At 42.3% G+C, this 19,269-nt stretch overlaps 1 protein-coding gene across 4 annotated transcripts; it reads right to left on the bottom strand.

Moving 5' to 3' along the window:
* Positions 1-3,884: 3,884 nt before the first annotated feature.
* LOC121718637 lies at positions 3,885-17,704 on the bottom strand. Of its 4 annotated transcripts, none has more exons than XR_006033976.1 (6): positions 17,398-17,704; positions 13,024-13,067; positions 12,456-12,585; positions 6,567-7,414; positions 5,263-5,631; positions 3,885-4,695 (listed from the first exon to the last, which is right to left on the bottom strand). XR_006033976.1 is itself a non-coding variant. In XM_042103724.1 (6 exons), exons 4-6 carry the CDS (start codon positions 6,873-6,875, stop codon positions 4,390-4,392), a joined length of 726 nt encoding a protein of 241 aa, XP_041959658.1. In that variant the 5' UTR covers positions 6,876-7,414; positions 12,456-12,585; positions 13,024-13,067; positions 17,398-17,704; the 3' UTR covers positions 3,885-4,389. The 4 variants fall into 4 exon arrangements, 3 of the variants coding, with proteins under 3 accessions (XP_041959658.1, XP_041959659.1, XP_041959660.1); XM_042103724.1 differs by having other exon boundaries at positions 5,263-5,373; XM_042103725.1 differs by lacking the exon at positions 13,024-13,067 and having other exon boundaries at positions 5,263-5,373.
* Between the last annotated feature and the right edge of the window lie 1,565 nt (positions 17,705-19,269).

Below are 19,269 nucleotides of genomic sequence, written 5' to 3'. Positions count from 1 at the left end.
CTTTTCTAGGACTTTTCAGGCACAATTCTCTTAAGTTCAAAGAACAAACAGCATATTTTTAGAGCTGACGTCAAAGAAAAAAACAAACAGAAATTTCACTTTTGTATGAACTTCAGGTAAAAATGAAAACTAAATAACTTATTTCTTTAAAAAAAAAAATGACCTGCTGGTAGGAAGACCATTTTGGTCATGTGGTATGAGCATTTCTAGGGCTTACTCCCCAGGTCACCATCTCACTCTCACACACACACACACACACAGGCCACCTATGTCCAGCAACCAAAAGCCTTTGTGAATAGCCTACGGCCCCAGTTATTCATCATCTTCCGTCCTTGTGTAGCGCACGCATTCTGAGACCTGTCACTCATCATCGTAAGGGAGGTGTTTGGAATCATGCCCGCGTTACAATCATCAGCCAATCAAGGTGGTCACGCTTGCCCATTTACCCAAATTAATGGTCGAATATTACTGATGATCATTGTTATTTAAGAACATGCAGTGTGCGTAGGGTACCAAAAACATATTGCTCGTAAAAAGGCAGCATAACGCACATTCTGGCGGGTCTGTTATTTACTGTAGGCTGCGCAAACCACATGCCTTTATTTTTGGCAAGCCTGCATTCATTCATTCATTCATTCAACCTTTATTTATTCTCGGAGGGTCATTGAGGGAAACCCTCATTTTCAATTACAGAAATTACAGAAGCGAAGCAAAGCGCTCCACAAACAAGACAACATTCGAAGCCTTCTGTTGAAGAATTTTATATAAAGCCTGCGCTGACAGTAATCCTCCTGCACCTGATAGGCCTACCACAGCTGTGGATAGTGTGGAATGTTCAAGTAATAACACAATCCAATGTGTGTCTCAATTGTCCCCCGCTGACCACCTCACACATTTCTCTAGATTTTGCAACGAACTTACATGACACAATGCCATAAAATATGCCAGTTTTAGGACACAGAATAATGTTTGTAATGATACCAGGTAGGCCAGGTATTGTCGAAGGTGCATGGTGAAGTGAAATTCTTACTTTGGAAAACAAACATTTGCCGATATCATCGCCGATCATCAGAATATTGCAACAGATTCTGTGTTCTGGACTGTAGGTAACTTGTTAAGCCAGTGGTTATCAAACTTTTATTTCATTCCCCACTGATCAAGGGGCATGACTGATGATAGTGGAGATAACGTGTTATCCCGAGGCTTTTGCAAGTCAGCATCTTCGACGGTAGTCTATTAAAAATATAAGTTTTCGATGTCCCAAACGGAGAGCCATACTTTATTGTTTTTAACGATCTCTATGCTACTCACAAAAATGTAGGCATGGGGACATGATGAAGTAGGTTATCCAACTGTCGTGTGTTAAATTATTGTGATTACGAGCCAGTGGTTTTCAAACATTATGCGTGACTCGGACATCTAACTAAATGCAACAGGCTCATATCGTCCTCGCATTCGCAAAATGAGGACCAGTGTTTTGTCAAATTGCAAATAGCTATTCGTTTTAACTATTTTTTATGATAGTAGCCTATACAAAAAGCACTTCATACTATCTTAATCTTGAAATATGGGGAGGGGAAGTGGCGCGTCTGCAGTCAGCCAAATATGAATGTAATTCTGCGGCATAAAGCAGATGTAATTGTTTATTGTACAGAAAAATAAAAATGACATGTCAAGCAGTCAATTGACTACATTGCAGTCAAGAAGTAGGGCAAATTAATTTACGAAACCAAAACGTGGGTCATAGTTGTCTAAACCTCTATTGCGTAGCCTGTTAAAAACGTCGCCAGATAGTATTAAATCGGCAACAACATTGTTTTCTGCAGAAGCCTGCCCAAGGCTACAGATTAATTCTGAACTGTTATTTCTCTACTGGCTCAATTATCACACCACTGTTTTGATTTGCGTAGTTGCGTTAACCCCAACACTGACAATAATGTAGACAGCAAATTTCGATTTCGATTTTCGTGTAGTCAAGCCTTAAGCCATACCCAAGTAGCCTAAATCGAGGTAATGTTTAATTATGCATGATTTATTTTGTTATTGAATTCGTAGGCTGGGATTACTCTCGGCAACAATCATGTAAGGGACGGCAGGCAGAGCGATGTACAGTGGCAGAGCGACGCACAGTGGCTTAAAGTGGTACTAAAGCTTCACGCAGCTTCACGCCGCGTAATGCGCGAATGAAGTGGTCATTTGAAAGCGATGCCCACTGTATGTCAGTCATTAGTTGAAACTGAAAAGGTGTCTGTTCATCTTCAAAAGAAGCTGGTTTTCAAAGTTGCCAGAATTCAGTGCCCGGGAGTTTCAGGCCCAAGACCGGCCCATAGTGGTGGAAATTGGATAAATGAAGCAACATTTCAGCTCTTACTATCCTATAGTTTTTATTAGTACCATGGTTCAACAAATGTGTAAAGGTTATATAATAATTCACTTCAACTGAGAAGTTAACATGTTAAATGTTCCACTATTCCAAAAGTTAACAAAAACAGAAAGAAAGAAAGCCTTTGAAATGTAGCCTATCCCAGGCTTCCACAAAGAGGCATATTGAACTAATGTTCAGGTTACATGTTTTTTGCATGGGTAGGCTATATTGTTGTTTGGTGATTTAGCCTACTCTTTACACCCTCTTCTGAGCAAACAAGGCATATAGGTTCTTCATGTAGGGTAATTGTTCTTTCTTACATTAAATAACTTTAATTTATCCTCTCTACTTGTCCCCGTATCTGAAAAAACTTTGAGAAACACTCGTTTAAACCGATTGAACACGTCTGTGTTAATGTTTGTGTGTTTGCACGCGCGCCCGCAGAGAGAGAGAGAGAGTTCGTGTTAGGCTACATGATGTAGCCTATTACTTGTGTTTTACCTTTACATCAATAAAGAATTAAGAATCTTTCAGTTTGTTTATTTATTTAGTAGGATTCAATTAATCTAGCTAGCCAAGCCTAGAGCAACACCTCTTTGTTGAAGCATATAGTCTACAGTGCAAATTTCAGTGTTTAGTTAATAAGAAAGCATTGTGTCTACAAAGGATAGCCTAGGCCAGTGGTTCTCAACCTTTTTTCAGTGATGTACCCCCTGTGAAATATTTTTTCAGCCAAGTACCCCCGGCCCTTAACCAGTGCAAAGCATTTTTAGTTGAGAAGACCTAAAACAGAGCACTGTGCCATCAGTGTCTAATTTATTAAACATTAGAACTGATTAACACATACAAAATTCAACATTTTAAATTTGTAATAATCCATGACTACATTTATTGCAAATGATTCAAACTAATGTAGTGTACCCAGGGACTCTGGGTTTTTAGGATAATGAAATTGAATATCCTACTGAAATATAAAATTCATTTTATGAACTTATATTTTCCTGAAATATTTATTAAATAATTGTTTTTAAAGTATTTTTGCATGGATTCTACTTTTTAAATATATGTATATTTTAAAATCTCACGTACTCCCTGGAGTGCCTTCACGTACCACCCCGTGTACCCCCATTTGAGAACCACTGGCCTAAAATAAAAGAAGTCATGTTAAATATAGCAAATTATATTCTGTTAGATAAGTATGATTTTTTAATGTTTATATGAAGAATTTGTTTTTATCAGTCAAACATGTTTTTTTTTTGTTTTAGTGTACATCATTTTAATATGTGCAACCGATGTACAAGATTTTTTCATGTTATCTTTTTAAAATTATCTCATGTCAAGCTGACAGATTATTTGCATACAGCCTTTCTTATCTTGTACAAGGCAATTTTTTGTTGTTCTGTAATACCTAAACCTTTCTAAATAAGGTCATGCCATTACATGTTTTGTGGATACATAAATACATCATTCTATTTTGGGCAATACAATCAACCACAATAAATTTCCACAATAACCACAATAAATTTCCAACATTTATTCACCCATCTGCAGGCAAACAACTGAGAGGCCAAACTGACATGACCCTAGCCATGTGAAAAATAAACAAAATTAATAAAAATAAATCAGTATGTTTGTGGGCAACAACATATTCTGAAAAAACAAACAAACTGTCACTGCCGGAAAAAATGCACACAGGTTGCGCCCAGTTATCTAACCCAAGTAAACTGAAACTGAAGTTTATCAATTATTAGTTGTTTGACCTCGCAACCATTATGACTAACCTATCAGCCATTATAGCAACCGCTGTAACCATCTTAGCAAAGGCCTAACAGCACTGGTAGCATCTTACAATCTACCAATTCAACTAGAAATCAAAACACCTTGCACCTTGAAAAAAAACTTTTGCAGGCACTCTAAATTAGTATTTCTTTCTGACTGCTTGCACAGTAAAACAGAAATGATCACACAATAGCAAAACTCACAAAATTGTGTTTTAGCAATTGGCAGAAAAAAACAAATCAAACTTAGTCATGGAGTCTGTTTTTCAGGGCCTGGCATTTTTTGGACATGGTGGTGCCTTCCAGCTCAATGATTATCTTTTGGAGAACTTCAAATGTATATTTCAGTTCTTTAGGGTAATCCAGATTTAGGGCATATATGAGCCCAAATAGCAGAGCTGCTGCTAAAGCCACATTGTCTAGTTCCAGCGACACCTGCTGCCCCTCTAAGACGATCACAATGTCAGGATGGTCTGAGATGTGGCGCTTCACAACAAGAATCCCCACTGTTGTTTCTTCCACTGCCCTCTGAATCTGACTTTCATCTTCTTCCTGCAGAGTAAGATAAAACAATACAGGGAAAAATATATTACAAACAAATCCATTAAAAACATCCATACATTGAGTGTGCATAGAGCCTTTAGTTTCTATGACCCATTAGATCAGCTTTACCTCCCCGACTCAGTCTGCAGTATCTCAAAAGTGAGTACAGTCACCTTTTCATGGGACATTATAGAAATGAAACAAGGATACATGGAAGTTTATTTATCATTACTAATGTACAGAATGCAGTAGTAGTGGTAGGAAGGGGCAGGATAAATGCAAATTGCATAAAGTGAATTGGGGGGAGGGGTAAAAGCTGCTCCCAGGGGTGAATGATGTGTGTGTGTGCGTGTATGTGTGGGAGGGGGGATAAAAAAAAAGCATAAAAAAGATGACAATATTTGCAAAAATGTGAGGTGTACTGCATATTGTGCCAAATGCTCACATTCTTTTTCCTATACATAACATATAGTGAAATAAAACAATAGGGATATTGGTTTAGAGATTTGCAAGCATTTTGTGAAATTCCAACTTTTGTGTAATTCTATAGTTCTTGTGTCAACAATTTACACTTACCACAATTTCTCGAACAAGGTTGCTCAGGTCCTCATTGAGGTAGATGCATAACCCTTTAAGAAGGCACTCCCGCCCAACATCAACGTCTTCATCACGATCCCCATCACCAGTCTAAGTCAACAGGGATAAGGAGAAAATTACATTTAATTAGACAAACCTTTTACTTTACGACACACATCAATCATCATCCCACAACAGTAAGGCAATTCTTAGCTGAGTAATGGGTGTCAGAATGGACTGTAGATGTGTGCCAATCTGGCCTGCTCGGTGTTTGAAAAGCTTCACAAGCTTGTCGGAGAGAATGTCTAGCTGGGAAAGAAATCTGGACTGTAAGGGGATGGTTGTGATCCGCTTGAATTCTGCATTGATCTGAAGAAGACGACGACAAAGAGAGAGACATACTTATTGCTTAAAATCCCCTTCACACTCTGATTTCAACCGATTAATTAAATGTTCGAACACAAAAATACAAAAATGTTAGCCCCCTGTGGAATGAACAGGACAGAAAACACCACCCAATAGGTTTGAGTGCCCTGTTCAAAATTATTTGAATGGTGACAGGTCTATCCATGGCCCTGTTGTTAGAGGTCACAAAGTGCTGTTTGTAGGAAAAAGAACCAGAAAATGTGATGCAACATAGACTGAGTAATAAACCAATAACTACTATTAAGTGAATGGGGCATAACAAAATGAAACTGAAAGTAAGTCACTTTGCCCCATTTACTTAAGTGTTAGTGACTGATTCACCATTTGGCCTATGTTGTACCAAATTTCTTCACTCTTTTTCCAATGGAGGGGCTCAGTGATGTAAACAAAAACAATGCTTGAACATTCTTTTTCGTTCTCAGACAACTTTCTCGACATTAAGATAACGGAATGTTAAACAGGAAGTCCTGTGGGAACAGCAGTGGAACTAGAACCTGAAATGGTCCATAAACAGCATTCAGTGACCTTGAACAACAGGGCTATGGATCAATTCACACCAAACTTTTCCTTTAACTGCCAGATGTCCCTCTCCTCCCCCGTCTGTGCCATAGACATTGCTTGTCCTGTACTCTTGAGGTGGGCCTTGAGGGAAAGTCTAATGTACTTTCATGTTTTGCATGCTCAAACCTTTTTCCAGTATCTCTCACCTAACCTTTAATGTTCAGTGATTTGGACAGAAACCTGAAATATAAACCATCAACATACTAACAAAACACACAAATAGGCACAAAAAACAATGTATCTCTATGAACCACATGCTGCATGCTTGAGCCAATCAAAATCATCTTCAGAATCATGTCAGTTTCATACTGCCTCACCTCTTGTACTTCAAAGAGGGCTGGCCATCTCTGCTGGACCTCATGGATCATGGGTGTGTTACGAACAACTTCTTGTCTCCTGTAAGCAAATGTCTTCTCCATTTTCATCCTTATCACCTCCCTGTTATTCCTCCTCTTAATATCAGAAGTAAGTTCCACTCTAATCTTCTCTAGGGACATATCATTTTCCCCTGTGGGATAACCAGGGCAATAGTTGACTTCGGATCTCTTTGTTTGTTTGTTTGTTGTGCTTGGAAATGAGAGCCTTCCCAACCTTGCTAAACTGCTTGTCAGTGACATAAACACCATACTTGACTATTTCTTGAGTTTGTCCATGGAGAATGTCTGATTTCAGTTTAGGGTCTGCATCTGCAAAACGCAAGGTACCCTTCTCCTTGTAAGCTGCATTTGCCCTCTGAAGTTTCAATTCTGCATCATAAAAAAAAATAGGGCACTGGAAGGTGGGAGGCCAAAGTGACCTTGACCCAGATGGCTCAGACTCTGGGGAAGAGATGATGTCGGTGTCAACACTGTTAGTAGATGGCGATGAAGGTCCTTCAAAATTAGGACTGGTGGAAGGAGCAGCAGTTGAGGTGGAGGGGCTTCCAGCATTCATGAGAGTTAAGGCATCAGGAATTACTCTAACTGTCCCTCTATCCTGTAATTTGTCCATGGAAATCAGGTAATTTCCAAACAGTGAGTCCATGAACTGCAGTCTAAAATTTGACGTTAAGCCACACTGTCTCTGTACTTCACAAACCAGGTCATCAACGGCTGTAGGTAGTCCTCTTGGGAATGTCAATCTTTGACACGTGTTGTCTGCCAGAATGATTTTTAATAGGATCAGTCTATAAAGAGGATAAAGAAGAAGGCATTAATACAGTTGATAGAATAGAATGACATTGTGCTTTTTTATAAGGTAAGTGTTAACACAATCATTATTGCACAAAAAATCAACAAGAATGTGAAGAGGAGTTACAACACAAAAGATAAAGAAAAAAGGACATTTATATAACCAAACAGATTGTTAAGAAAGTTAACTAACCTTTAATGTAAATATGTCTTTTTAAAGTAACCATGCGACTTGATCCAACTAAGTAATCAGCCATTGGATAAGGGTCACAGAGTTCAGTGATGGCCACAAGCTTTAATTCTCTAGCTGGTGACACACTCAGTTCAAAAGCTCTGTAGTGCTCATTATACCACCCACAAAGCAATTTCAGAAAGAGGAACAGCTCTTCATTTTCAACACACATCTGAGTGATTTCAGCAAACTCTGTCAATCCACTTACTGATCCATAAGTTACGATCATCCCTTTGTTATAGTGTATGCCACTTCTGGATGCCTTATTGGCAAGATGCACCACAGATGTACTGGGAAATTTTGACCTAAAAGCCTGTACCACTTCCTCCCTCAGGACACTGACTGGTACAGTCTACACATCAAGTCAAGTCAAGTCGGCTTTTATTGTCAATTTCTTTACATGCACTGGTCATACAAAGAATTGAAATTTCGTTTCTTACTTTCCCATGCAGACATAGACATGCTTTAAATACAGACATAGACATACTATGGACATAGCCATAGACAATAAACATTAAATTAAAGTGCAAGACTGAAATATAGAACATGTATGTATCAAAATAGAAATATAGGACATATATATAAAAAAAATAGAGGTAGTTGTGTTGTATATTTCTATAGTCTTAACAGTTACATGAAGTAACTGGGGGGGGGGGGGGGTTTGGTAGACAGGATCCTAGTTTCCTAGGTTCCTGGTTGGCTGGTGGGTGGGGGGGGCTGTCAGTGATGGGAGAGTGGGTAGAGTGTTCAGCATCCTGATTGCTTGGTGGATGAAGCTACTTGCCAGTCTGGTGGTGCGGGAGCGGAGGCTCCTGTACCGCTTTCCAGAGGGCAGGAGGCTGAACAGTTCGTGTGCAGGGTGGGTTGTATCCTTGACAATCATTAGTGCTTTGCGGGTGAGGCGGGTGGTGTAAATGTCCTGCAGGGAGGGGAGTGGTGCTCCAATGATCCTCTTAGCTGTGTTAACAGTGCGCTGGAGGGTCTTCCTGTTCTGATCTGTGCAGCTTCCGCCCCACACTGTGATGCTGCTGGAGACGATGCTCTCGATGGTCCCTCTGTAGAATGTAGTCATGACAGGAGGCGTGGCACTTGCCTTCTTCAATTTGCGCAAGAAGTAGAGGCGCTGCTGGGCTTTCTTCGCCAGTGATGCTGTGTTGGTGGTCCAGGAGAGGTCGTCGCTGATGTGCACCCCCAGAAATTTTGTGCTGCTCACTCTCTCCACAGCATCTCCGTCGATGGACAGTGGTGGCAGTTGTTTGTGGCCTCTCTGAAAGTTGACAACAATCTCCTTGGTCTTGCTGACATTTAGCAGGAGGTTGTTGTCTTTGCACCATTTAGCCAGCAGGTCTACTTCTTCTCTGTAGTGAGCCTCATCGCCCTTAGTGATGAGGCCCACCAGTGTTGTGTCGTCCGCAAACTTCACCAGATGGTTGGAGCTGTGAGTGGTTGTACAGTCATGTGTTAGCAGTGTGAAGAGCAGGGGGCTGAGCACACACCCTTGAGGGGCCCCCGTGCTCAGGGTCAGAGTGCTTGAGGTGTTGTTCCCGACACGTACTGCTTGTGGTCTCTGCAACAGGAAATCCAGCAGCCAGTTGCAGAGGGAGGTACTGAATCCTAGCTTGTCCAGTTTGCTGATGAGTTGTTGTGGTATTATGGTATTGAATGCTGAACTGAAGTCTATGAACAGCATTCTCACATATGAGTCTTTATTGTCTACGTGGGTGAGGGCTGGATGGAGGGCAGAGCAGATTGCATCCTCCGTGGATCGTTTGGCTCGGTATGCAAACTGGAAGGGGTCCAGGGTGGGGGGTAGGGTGGCTTTGATGTGTGACATGACTAGCCGTTCGAAGCACTTCATGATTATGGGCGTGAGTGCTACAGGACGGTAGTCATTGAAGCATGATGGTGATGATTTCTTTGGCACGGGTATGATGGTGGCAGTTTTGAAAAGTGATGGGATGACTGCTTGCTCCAGAGAGGTGTTGAAAATGTCTGTAAAAACATCCTTCAGCTCTTCTGCACAGTCCTTCAACACTCGTCCTGGTATGTTGTCTGGGCCTGCTGCTTTGCGTGGGTTAATGGTGGCTAGTGTCCTCTTCACGCTGGCAGAGGACAGGTACAGGGGTTGGTCGTGGGGGGGAGGTGGGGTTTTCTGTGGGTGAGTGTCATTTTGTGCTTCAAAACGGGCGAAAAAACTGTTCAGGTCATTTAGCAGAGAGGTGTTGTTCTCACAGCTCCGTGGCGCAGGCTTGTAGTCAGTGATGGCCTGTATGCCCTGCCATAGGCTCTGTGCATCTCTGCTGTCTTTGAAGTGTGTTGTTATTTTGTCTGTGTAATCCTTTTTTGCCTTCCTGATGCCCTGGGACAGGTTAGCCCTCGCTGTTCTTAGGCCAGCTACATCTCCAGCTCTGAAGGCTTTGTCTCTGGCCCTCAGCAGTCTGTGGACGTCTCCTGTCAGCCATGGCTTCTGGTTGGCCCGAGTGGTGATGTGTTTTATTTCTGTAACATCATTGATGCATTTGGTGATGTAGGAGGTCACAGTGTCTGTGTATTCCTCAATGTCAATGTGGTTGTTGTGGGTGGCAGCTGTTTTGAAGATTTCCCAGTCTGTTGTTTCAAAGCAGTCCTGAAGTTGTGAGACGGCCCCCTCCGGCCACATTCTCACCTCCTTCAGAACCGGTTTGGTGACTTTTGCTCTTTGTCTGTATCGGGGCATTAGTAGGATGCTAATGTGGTCTGATTGCCCGATATGGGGGAGGGGTTTGGCTTTGTAGGCTTCTTTCTGTGGGGTGTAAACAAGGTCCAGGGTGTTTTGTCCTCTTGTTGGGAAGTTTACATGTTGGTGAAATTTTGGTAGTACAGTTTTGAGATTGGCGTGATTGAAGTCTCCAGCGATGATTGTGAAGGCATCCGGGTGTTCACTTTGTTGTTCACTGACGGCCCGATACAGCTCATTCAGTGCCATGCTCCTGTCACTGTTTTTGTTGCTGGGGGGGATGTACACCGCGACCAGCAGAATCGCGGTGAATTCCCTGGGGAGGTAGAAGGGTCGGCACTTAATAATCATAAACTCCGCCAGTGGAGAGCAGTGTCTGTGTACTACCGTAGCGTCTCGGCACCAAGCATCATGTGTGTAAACACAAACTCCTCCACCACGTCTTTTGTCTGCTAGGGCTCGGTCTGCTCGATAGCACGTTAGCTGCTCCAGGTGTATAGCAGAGTCGGGGATGTTATCGTTGAGCCATGATTCAGTGATAACAGTCACGCAGCAGTTACTCACTGTCTTGTTTGCTGATCTTAGCAACCGAATGTCATCCATCTTATTGTCCAGTGATCTTACGTTTGCCAGGAATATGGATGGTATTGCTGGGCGAGTTGGGTTGGCTGCTAGCCTTGTTCCGACGCCAGCTCGCTTGCCTCTCTTCCTTGTCCTGGCACACCGCTTGCGGTGACGCCGGCCAGGTGAAGCAGACGGGTCCGTTGTTGTGGTAGGCAGGCAAAGTATTCCCAGTTCAGCCAGCATCTCTGTTTTTATGTCCAAAACATCGATACTGTTGTTTTCCTCCCGTATCTGCAACAGTTGCTGTCGGCTGTACATGCGTTCCGACGTAGTTTCATGCGATAAACATTCCGAAAAACACATTTTAACAACAAAAAAAACACTGCACGTTCAGGAGAAGCAAGGAGTCGCTGCATCTACATGCGCCACTCAACCGGAAGAGACACATGAGATACATCAAGTGTAGGTTTACCATATGAAGGTGAATTCATGTCAAAAGCAAGCATAAACTGGTGTTTCGAAGCCAAAGTCAGTGGTACATTCTTAAAGCAACTTGTGTGTTTTACAGCCTGCTTAAAGTAGCCATGTTTCGCTTAAGTGCCAGAGTGCGACTAGAGGGCCGAAACTCCTCATCATGATGGGATAATGCTCAATGAAATGGTGCTTTGGGAGGAGTTGGAGATCAGGGAACAACTCCTTGTATCTGGTCCGTCCTGTGCTCAATTATTTTGCTACGAAGGTACGTAATTGATTCGTCAGTGTGTACTGGGCCAACAAGAAGCTCAACGATATCTTTTAAATCCATTAACACAAGCCATGCAGGAGCCATAAAAGGCACCAGTTCTCGTGAGCATTTCCACCTATACTAGTCCGACTATATTCTGTGGCAGCACATGGGGCTTGTTTGTTTTATCTGACCACTTGTCAGGGGAAGGGAAAGACCAGATGGCTTTATTCAAATCATGCCGTGTAAAGAGTTTCTTTCATATCATTGACCTCAAGCAGTATGCAAGCTCCACTGGAACAATCCCTTCAAAGAAGATCATGTGCAACATCTGGAGGAAACCCAGAGACAACATGAAAATGAGACAGGGTTTTTGTCAAAACGCCAGGCGGTAGGTTGCCTAAAACCCAATAAACACCACAAAGCTTATGCTTGTTTCGAGAGGTCCCCAACGGATTGCATGACTCTGCAATTCAGTGTGTTCTGCAAAGACTTCAAAAGTGGGACATACTGGAAAGTGTGTTTTTTCTTGTGATCTAGAGTGAAGGTAACTGGTTCAACAGCGCCAAATTCTTCCTTATAGTATTTTTTATGTTGGTACGCAGTACTGAGTGTGCCACCCTTTTCAATTGCTTGATGAACTGGGTTAGATAGCGCTGCTGTGACTATTTCAGTTACCACAGAGTCATCAACTTGGAGGTTGTGACGTTCAAAGATTGTACTTAACAATCCCCGAAAGAGTGAGGCTGACAGTGCTTAATAAGAAGTGAAGTTCCTGTAAAAAATCATCAATAGCTGTACCTGGTACATGCACCAAATGCTCCAACTTCAATAAAGCTGCAGCAAGCTGCTTCTGAAGAGTATTCGGCACTTCACTGTGTGTGGCTGTGCGATCTACAGGTGGAACACCCTCTTCCACACTCTCCTCCACCTGACAATCAAACAAATCAGATGATGAAGGTGAAGGTACAATAGTTTTCTTCACAACTTCAGGTCTAAAATCAGCTAAGGTGTGTGGATTATGTTGGCGACTCTTGTGAGACTTAAAGGTGCCATAAACACTTGTTTGAAAATTACAGTCAGTGAACATGCAAGATACAATTTTATTTTTCCTCAGGTGTGTGTTGATGTGAATGAAGTACACCCTTTCATTGGGCAAATTGCAACAGTTACAGTACATATGTGACAAGAGAAAGTGGCCAACTCATTCAGAGTCTGACCAACTTGTGTGGAATGCAATCTACTTTGATGAACAATCAGAGCGTTCCACATTTTAAATGTACACGGATAATCTAAATAGGTGCAGGGGTAGCTAATGGTGTGGCCAAAGTGGGGATGATGGAGTTTATAATGGGCAAGCAGGTCAGACCTGCTTTCAACAGCTGCTGGACATGCCTTGCACTGCCACATTTACTGTGAGAAAGATAGAAAAAGAAGGGGGTTAATATTAGACCACAATACAGAACTAATGAACACAGACACACTTGTATAACCAAAAGTCCTATGGGGAGTTTCCATAGGTGTGTTTCTAAGTCATATCAAGTGACCTAGAGGGCTGAAATGTGGTCAGTTCAGAGATGCTTGTTATCCGGCAGAATGAGAAACAATATGCTGAAAACAATATTGAAAACAATATGCTAGACTCTGTAACTGTGTCAGTACATCACACAGTTTTTCTGAAGAGGTCAGGAGAGTTTGGATGAAAGTAGCTGCACCGATCATAAGAACTTGTGACTAACTTATACAAAACCAGAACTTTAGTTATTTTATAACTCTAGTTATTTTGATGCGATCATGTATCAAACTAGAAATGCAATGCCAAAGGAATTACAATAGTGGATGAAAAATAAATCAGGTAAATACTTAGCAAATCAAATCCAACGTAACAAAGAAAAATCTATTAAAAATTAATTAAAAATGTATTAATTAACTATATTCTTCAGAAATAAACCCCAACCAGGAATTCATAGACTCTTTCCTAAACAGCATCAAATTACCACAACTCAATGAGACCCAAATAAATAACCTGGAATCACCTATAACTCAACAAGAAATGTTTGATGCCCTGAAACAGATGCCCGATAATAAAGCACCAGGTCCGGATGGCTTCCCTGCTGAGTTCTACAAACAATTTTGGACCATCTTAGCTCCACTTTTCACCAGAATGATTAATGAATCAAAACAGAAAGGACGTCTTCCAACTCAGTTCCACCACAGCCTCAATTTCACTGCTCCTCAAGCCCAATAAGGACCCAACATTGCCATTCAGCTACCGGCCAATCTCTCTCCTCAATGTGGACAATAAAATAATCACAAAAATGCTAGCACACAGATTAGCAGAGGTCACCCCATCCATTATCCACCCAGACCAAACAGGCTTTATTAAAGGCAGAATTTCATCCACCAACACCCGCAGACTGTTTAATATAATGTATCACTCCACAAATTTTCAAGATAATACCATCATAGCAACTCTGGACGCAGAAAAAGCATTTGATAGGGTGAACTGGAGTTTCCTGTTTTCCACTTTAGGGAGGTTTGGCTTCGGGGAGTCGTTTATAAACTGGATTAAACTTCTATACACCTCTCCTTCAGCCACAGTAATCACCAATGGACTAACATCACAAAGTTTCACTCTTCACCGGGGAACTAGACAAGGGTGCCCACTCTCCCCCTCCCTATTTACAATCTTCATTGAACCCCTAGCAGCTGCCATCCGTCAGAACCCCCTCAACAAGGGTGTCCAGACTCCATATATGCATCACAAAATCAGCCTTTATGCCGACAACATTCTTCTCTTTCTTCAAGACCCCACAACATCAGTAAAAGAAACCATCAAACTCATTGACACATTCTCTAAAAGTTCTGAATACTCAATCAATTGGAATAAATCTGACAGCCAACAGCTGGGATGTGACAGCCAACTCTTCACCTATCTCACTCTGCACTAACTATATCACTTACTTAGGGATAAAAGTCTCCCCCAGGCTGTCAGACTTATTTAGCCTAAATTATTCCCCTTTATTCACTTCAATAGATGATGATCTTCAACGCTGGAAGAACCTCCCATTATCCATCATGGGCAGAATCTCAGTAATCAAAATGACAATACTGCCCAAAATAAACTATTTACTCTCTATGATTCCAACCCAGCTCACCCCACTCTGGTTTAAGTCTCTCGATTCATTAATCACTAAATTCTACTGGAAAGATAAGACCCCAAGGATCAAACTCACCACTCTTCAAAAACCAAAAGCACTGGGAGGACTAGAGGCCCCACACTTCCAGCACTATGCCCTGGCTAACCAGCTACACCCCACCCCCTCAGACAACACCTGGTTAGACCTAGAACAAACAATCTGTAAAGAAATTAAAATCTCAGATCTCTCTTTCTGCAGTCAGTCAATCAAAAAACATCCATCCTTCAAAGCCCCAACAATTTCATCTACTCTGACAGCCTGGTGGAGATTCTACCACATCACTGATTCACCTATAGCACCATCAATTCACACCCCGATTTGGAATAACCCAGATTTCACCGTCAATAAAAAAAACACTTAACTTTCACACATGGATGGGAAAGGGCATCACTCACTTTCAACACATTCTTCAAGACAATAATCTGGCCTCATTTTCCTGTTTGGTCCTGAAGCACGGCATCGAGAGTAAACACTTCTTACAATACCTGCAAATTAAATCATCTATCCTAGGAAAAATTAACATCCAGACAGCTAACCTTGACATTCCCCCACCAATCTCAGAGCTGCTTAATATTCCCTCTCCCAAAAAAATACTCTCCCAAATTACAAAATTATATCTCGTTCAGAAAAAAACAATTGGCCTGCCATATCACAAATGGGATTCAGACTTGTCAATTACTCCCGGTGCCGACTTCTGGACCAAAATGTGCAAAAACATAAACAAAAACTACAAAACAGGCTAGGGTAAGAGTGGAGTGCAGGTCAGGCCTCATCAGGTGTCTATCTGCATGCCTCACTTATTTTAATGCACACATTACAGAGGAGGCATACATCTTACACAGGGTAAGTGTGGTGTGCATGGGGAAATCCTGACAGATATTCACCATGCATGCCCACTTCTTTTAATGCTACACACTAGATAGAGCCCTCAACCTAGACATTCACATACATATTTAGGTCAAGAGTGGCGTGTTGGGTGGAGGTCTGGGGGCGACGTGTGGTTGGACGTGGTAGTGGGGGATGTGTGCATATGCTGGGGGCCTGGGGGGGATGGGTGGCACGCAGGTCCTCCCCTCTGTCCCCTCGTCGCCGTATAACTGCCAGGGCTGGGTGGAACTGTGGCCATTAATGGGTGCCCAGGTTGGCAATCAGTCAGGCAATCAGTTATTCTTATTTATACACTTATCTTTAACAGAATAATTACAACTCCTCTCCTCTGAAACCCTCCCTCTCTGTGTTCCAGCTTCTCTCCTCCTGGCCCAACAGCAAGCCAGTCCTACACATACATATACACACACACACACACACACACACACACACACACCCCCTACCCCTCAACCCCCACCCCCACCCCAACACCACCTCATTCACACTCTCAGAGATACCATCCACACCCCCATCCCCCCTTCTTTTCATTCCGGTCATCAATTTCATCCCTGATAATCATGTCTGTAATCATCCTGGATGCAAATCATCCTTAGCCTTTCTGTTATTAATGTTATGTTGTGTTAAGAAGCCAAGTCAATGTGATGTCTTGTTAAGTTACAGTATGTGTTTGTGTAATGTACATCTGTTTGTCTTATGTAATATTCTTGTGCATGTCGTAGTGTTGCATTTTCTGTAATGTCAATGGTGTTTGCAATAAAAAATAAAAATAAAAAAAATAATTTAAAAAAAAGTCTCTCCCTTGTCATGCCCTTTTCTTACAGAATTTCATGAATTGCATTCCATATCCTACCAGATTACTCTATTATCATTATACTTCTTGTAATATTCAGATCACGCCAGTAGACTGAATCAGTGTTAATGTTTACCATAAGCTTGCACGCACTGCTTACATCACTACGTTAGTATAAGCGCCAATTGGATGTGAGGTTTGGGGCGCGAGTTCAGATGGTTCCCCAGCAATAAAGCAACATAACGCGAAGCTCCGTTTGATCATTTATAGTATGCAAGTATATGCTACCTATAAATATCACACTTCTCACAAGTAAAAAGTACATGATCAACAACTTCTCCATCTTGTGTAACGGTGGCCTCTGACACAAGAAAAGGAAATTATTATGTTGGGCGCCAGGCAGCATTAAAACTGCCGTGTCAGTATTAAGACCCCGTCACCCTTAACGTTTTAAAGTTGACAATAAAAGAAACACAACACAGCATATGGTTTTCAAGCAGGTGATGCAGTGTATTAAACAAAATGTCATTCAGTTCAGGACGTCGGCGACGTCGACAAACATTCATTAGAAGATCAACAAAACGCTACGTCTATGGCGACGCACACAAACAAAACAATAACCAAAAACAAACAAATGAAAACGAGCGGCCTAGGAGGGACTGGCAGCAAGTGTTCCTGTGTGTGTGTGTGTGTAGCCTATATGAGCGTGTGTGTGTCCCGGGAGGAGAGCAGCAAGGAAGAGATGAAAAACGACGTAGGCCTAGTTGAAACCAAAGTTTTTGGAGGAGGTTTAGGGAGGTATAGGCTCGATTAGCCAGGCAAAAAGTGTAGCCCAACACTTCGCACTAATCCAATATCACAGTACCTTTATGATCCACACGTCCATTCTCAACATCCACGTTCACTTCCAGTAGTCCAATAGGTCCATAGATTTTAGTTTACTTCCAGTAGTCCAATAGGTCCATAGGTTTTAGTTAAAGCGTTTCCGAACTTCCACCGAGCTACCGCAACCTCCGACACAACGCATTGACTGAACATTCAACTCCCCCCGGTTTGACAGCTCACTTCCTATTTTGTTTAAAGCGAGACTCCAGCTCATGACCTCCACCACACCTGATTGGCTAGTCAATTAGAAGGTCACTAAGCCAGCGAACTACTTCAAGCGACAATAGTGAGGAAGTAATATGTAATAAAAGTGTGATGTAGTGAAAGTAAGTAAATAAATATATTTGTGTAGATTAAATATTTTATGTAAACATGACAGAAACGTGATTCTGTCACACTCTCCCCCTCTTAGCAAAACAGCCCATGGCTGTTAGGCCACTCTTAAGTCTCAAAACCAAGGAAGTCTTCCTCGTCAGACTCTTCCTCAAAGATGTCCAAAACCTTTTTATGTTCATAAACATCCATTTCCTCAGCTGTTGGGTAACAGGGTTTCAAATTTACAACATTGACATTGCTTTGATCTTCTCCATCATTTTCTCGCACCACAAGGTAATTTACTGGACCTAAAGGTTGGAGAACACGATAAGGGCCTTTCCATTTAGGAGCAAGTTTAGCGGAGAAGAACTTGGATGCTTTAGATTGAGGGTGATTACGGACCCAAACCCGATCTTGGTTCTTGAAGCACACATCCCTTCGATGCTTATTGTAGTTGCGCAACTGGCGCACTTTAGCTTGTCTGCTGTTCTCCTGGGCTTTGGACTTCAAACTCTCAATGAAATGCACTACCTCATAAGGAGAAGTGTCCGGGTAAAGCTCATTCACCTGCAGTACTTGGTCTAAAGGGCTTTTAAGCTTTCGTCCCAACTGCAATTCCGCCGGGGAATAGCCAGTCGTTTCATGGACTGCGGAATTCAAGGCAAAGCGAAATTCAGGTAAGTACCGGTCCCAGTGACGGTGATTTCCTGTGACATATGAGGCGATCATGGTTTTCAGGTTTCTGTTAACCCTTTCCGTCATGTTTGTCTGTGGATGATAAGCAGTGGTTGTTTGGGGCTTGACTGCCCATTTCTCAGAGTTCCCGAAACATGGAAGAGACAAACTGAGAACCTCTGTCAGACAGAATACAGTCAGGTACACCCCAACGGGTAATTATCTCTTTATGAAAGATCTTTCCAATCACAGGTGCAGTAGCAGACCGGAGAGGAAACAGCTCCACCCAGCGGGTGAAGTAGTCAACAAAGACCAGCAAGTGCTCATTCCTGTCTGAGCTACGTGGGAAAGGTCCCATTAAATCAACACCAATCATTTGATTGGGCCCTTTCACAATGGTTGGCTGCATCAAGCCAGCAGGCTTCTGTGTGGTATTTTTAAAACTTTGACAGGTTTTGCAGTTTCGTACAAACTCTTTCACCTCGCTCCACATCCGAGGCCAGAAAACCACGTCTTGAAGGCGCTTATAGGTCTTGAACAACCCTTGGTGGCCTGCCATTGGATGTTCATGATAGGCACGTAAGAGCTGCTCCTTCAGTGAAAGGGGAATATAGAGACGGTAATGGACCTGTCCATCAGTCGGGTCAGTTGAATCTCTGTACTTTTTTCCTGTTCTTCCCAGATAGTGTCCATGGAAAGGGGGAATTCGTCTGAGTCCTTTACACCACAGGATAAGACACAAGGAGCACCCGTGGGTATCCTGGAAAGCGCATCAGGGGCAACGTTCAATTTCCCTTTTCGGTATTCAACAATGAAATTGAATTTCTGCAACCGCAGTGACCACCTGATTAAACGGGAGGTG

Source organism: Alosa sapidissima, chromosome 9 (assembly GCF_018492685.1).
Source record: "Alosa sapidissima isolate fAloSap1 chromosome 9, fAloSap1.pri, whole genome shotgun sequence".
NCBI lineage: Eukaryota > Metazoa > Chordata > Actinopteri > Clupeiformes > Clupeidae > Alosa > Alosa sapidissima.
The sequence above is the reverse complement of the archived record's forward strand: the minus strand, read 5'-3'. Positions and strand labels throughout refer to the sequence as shown.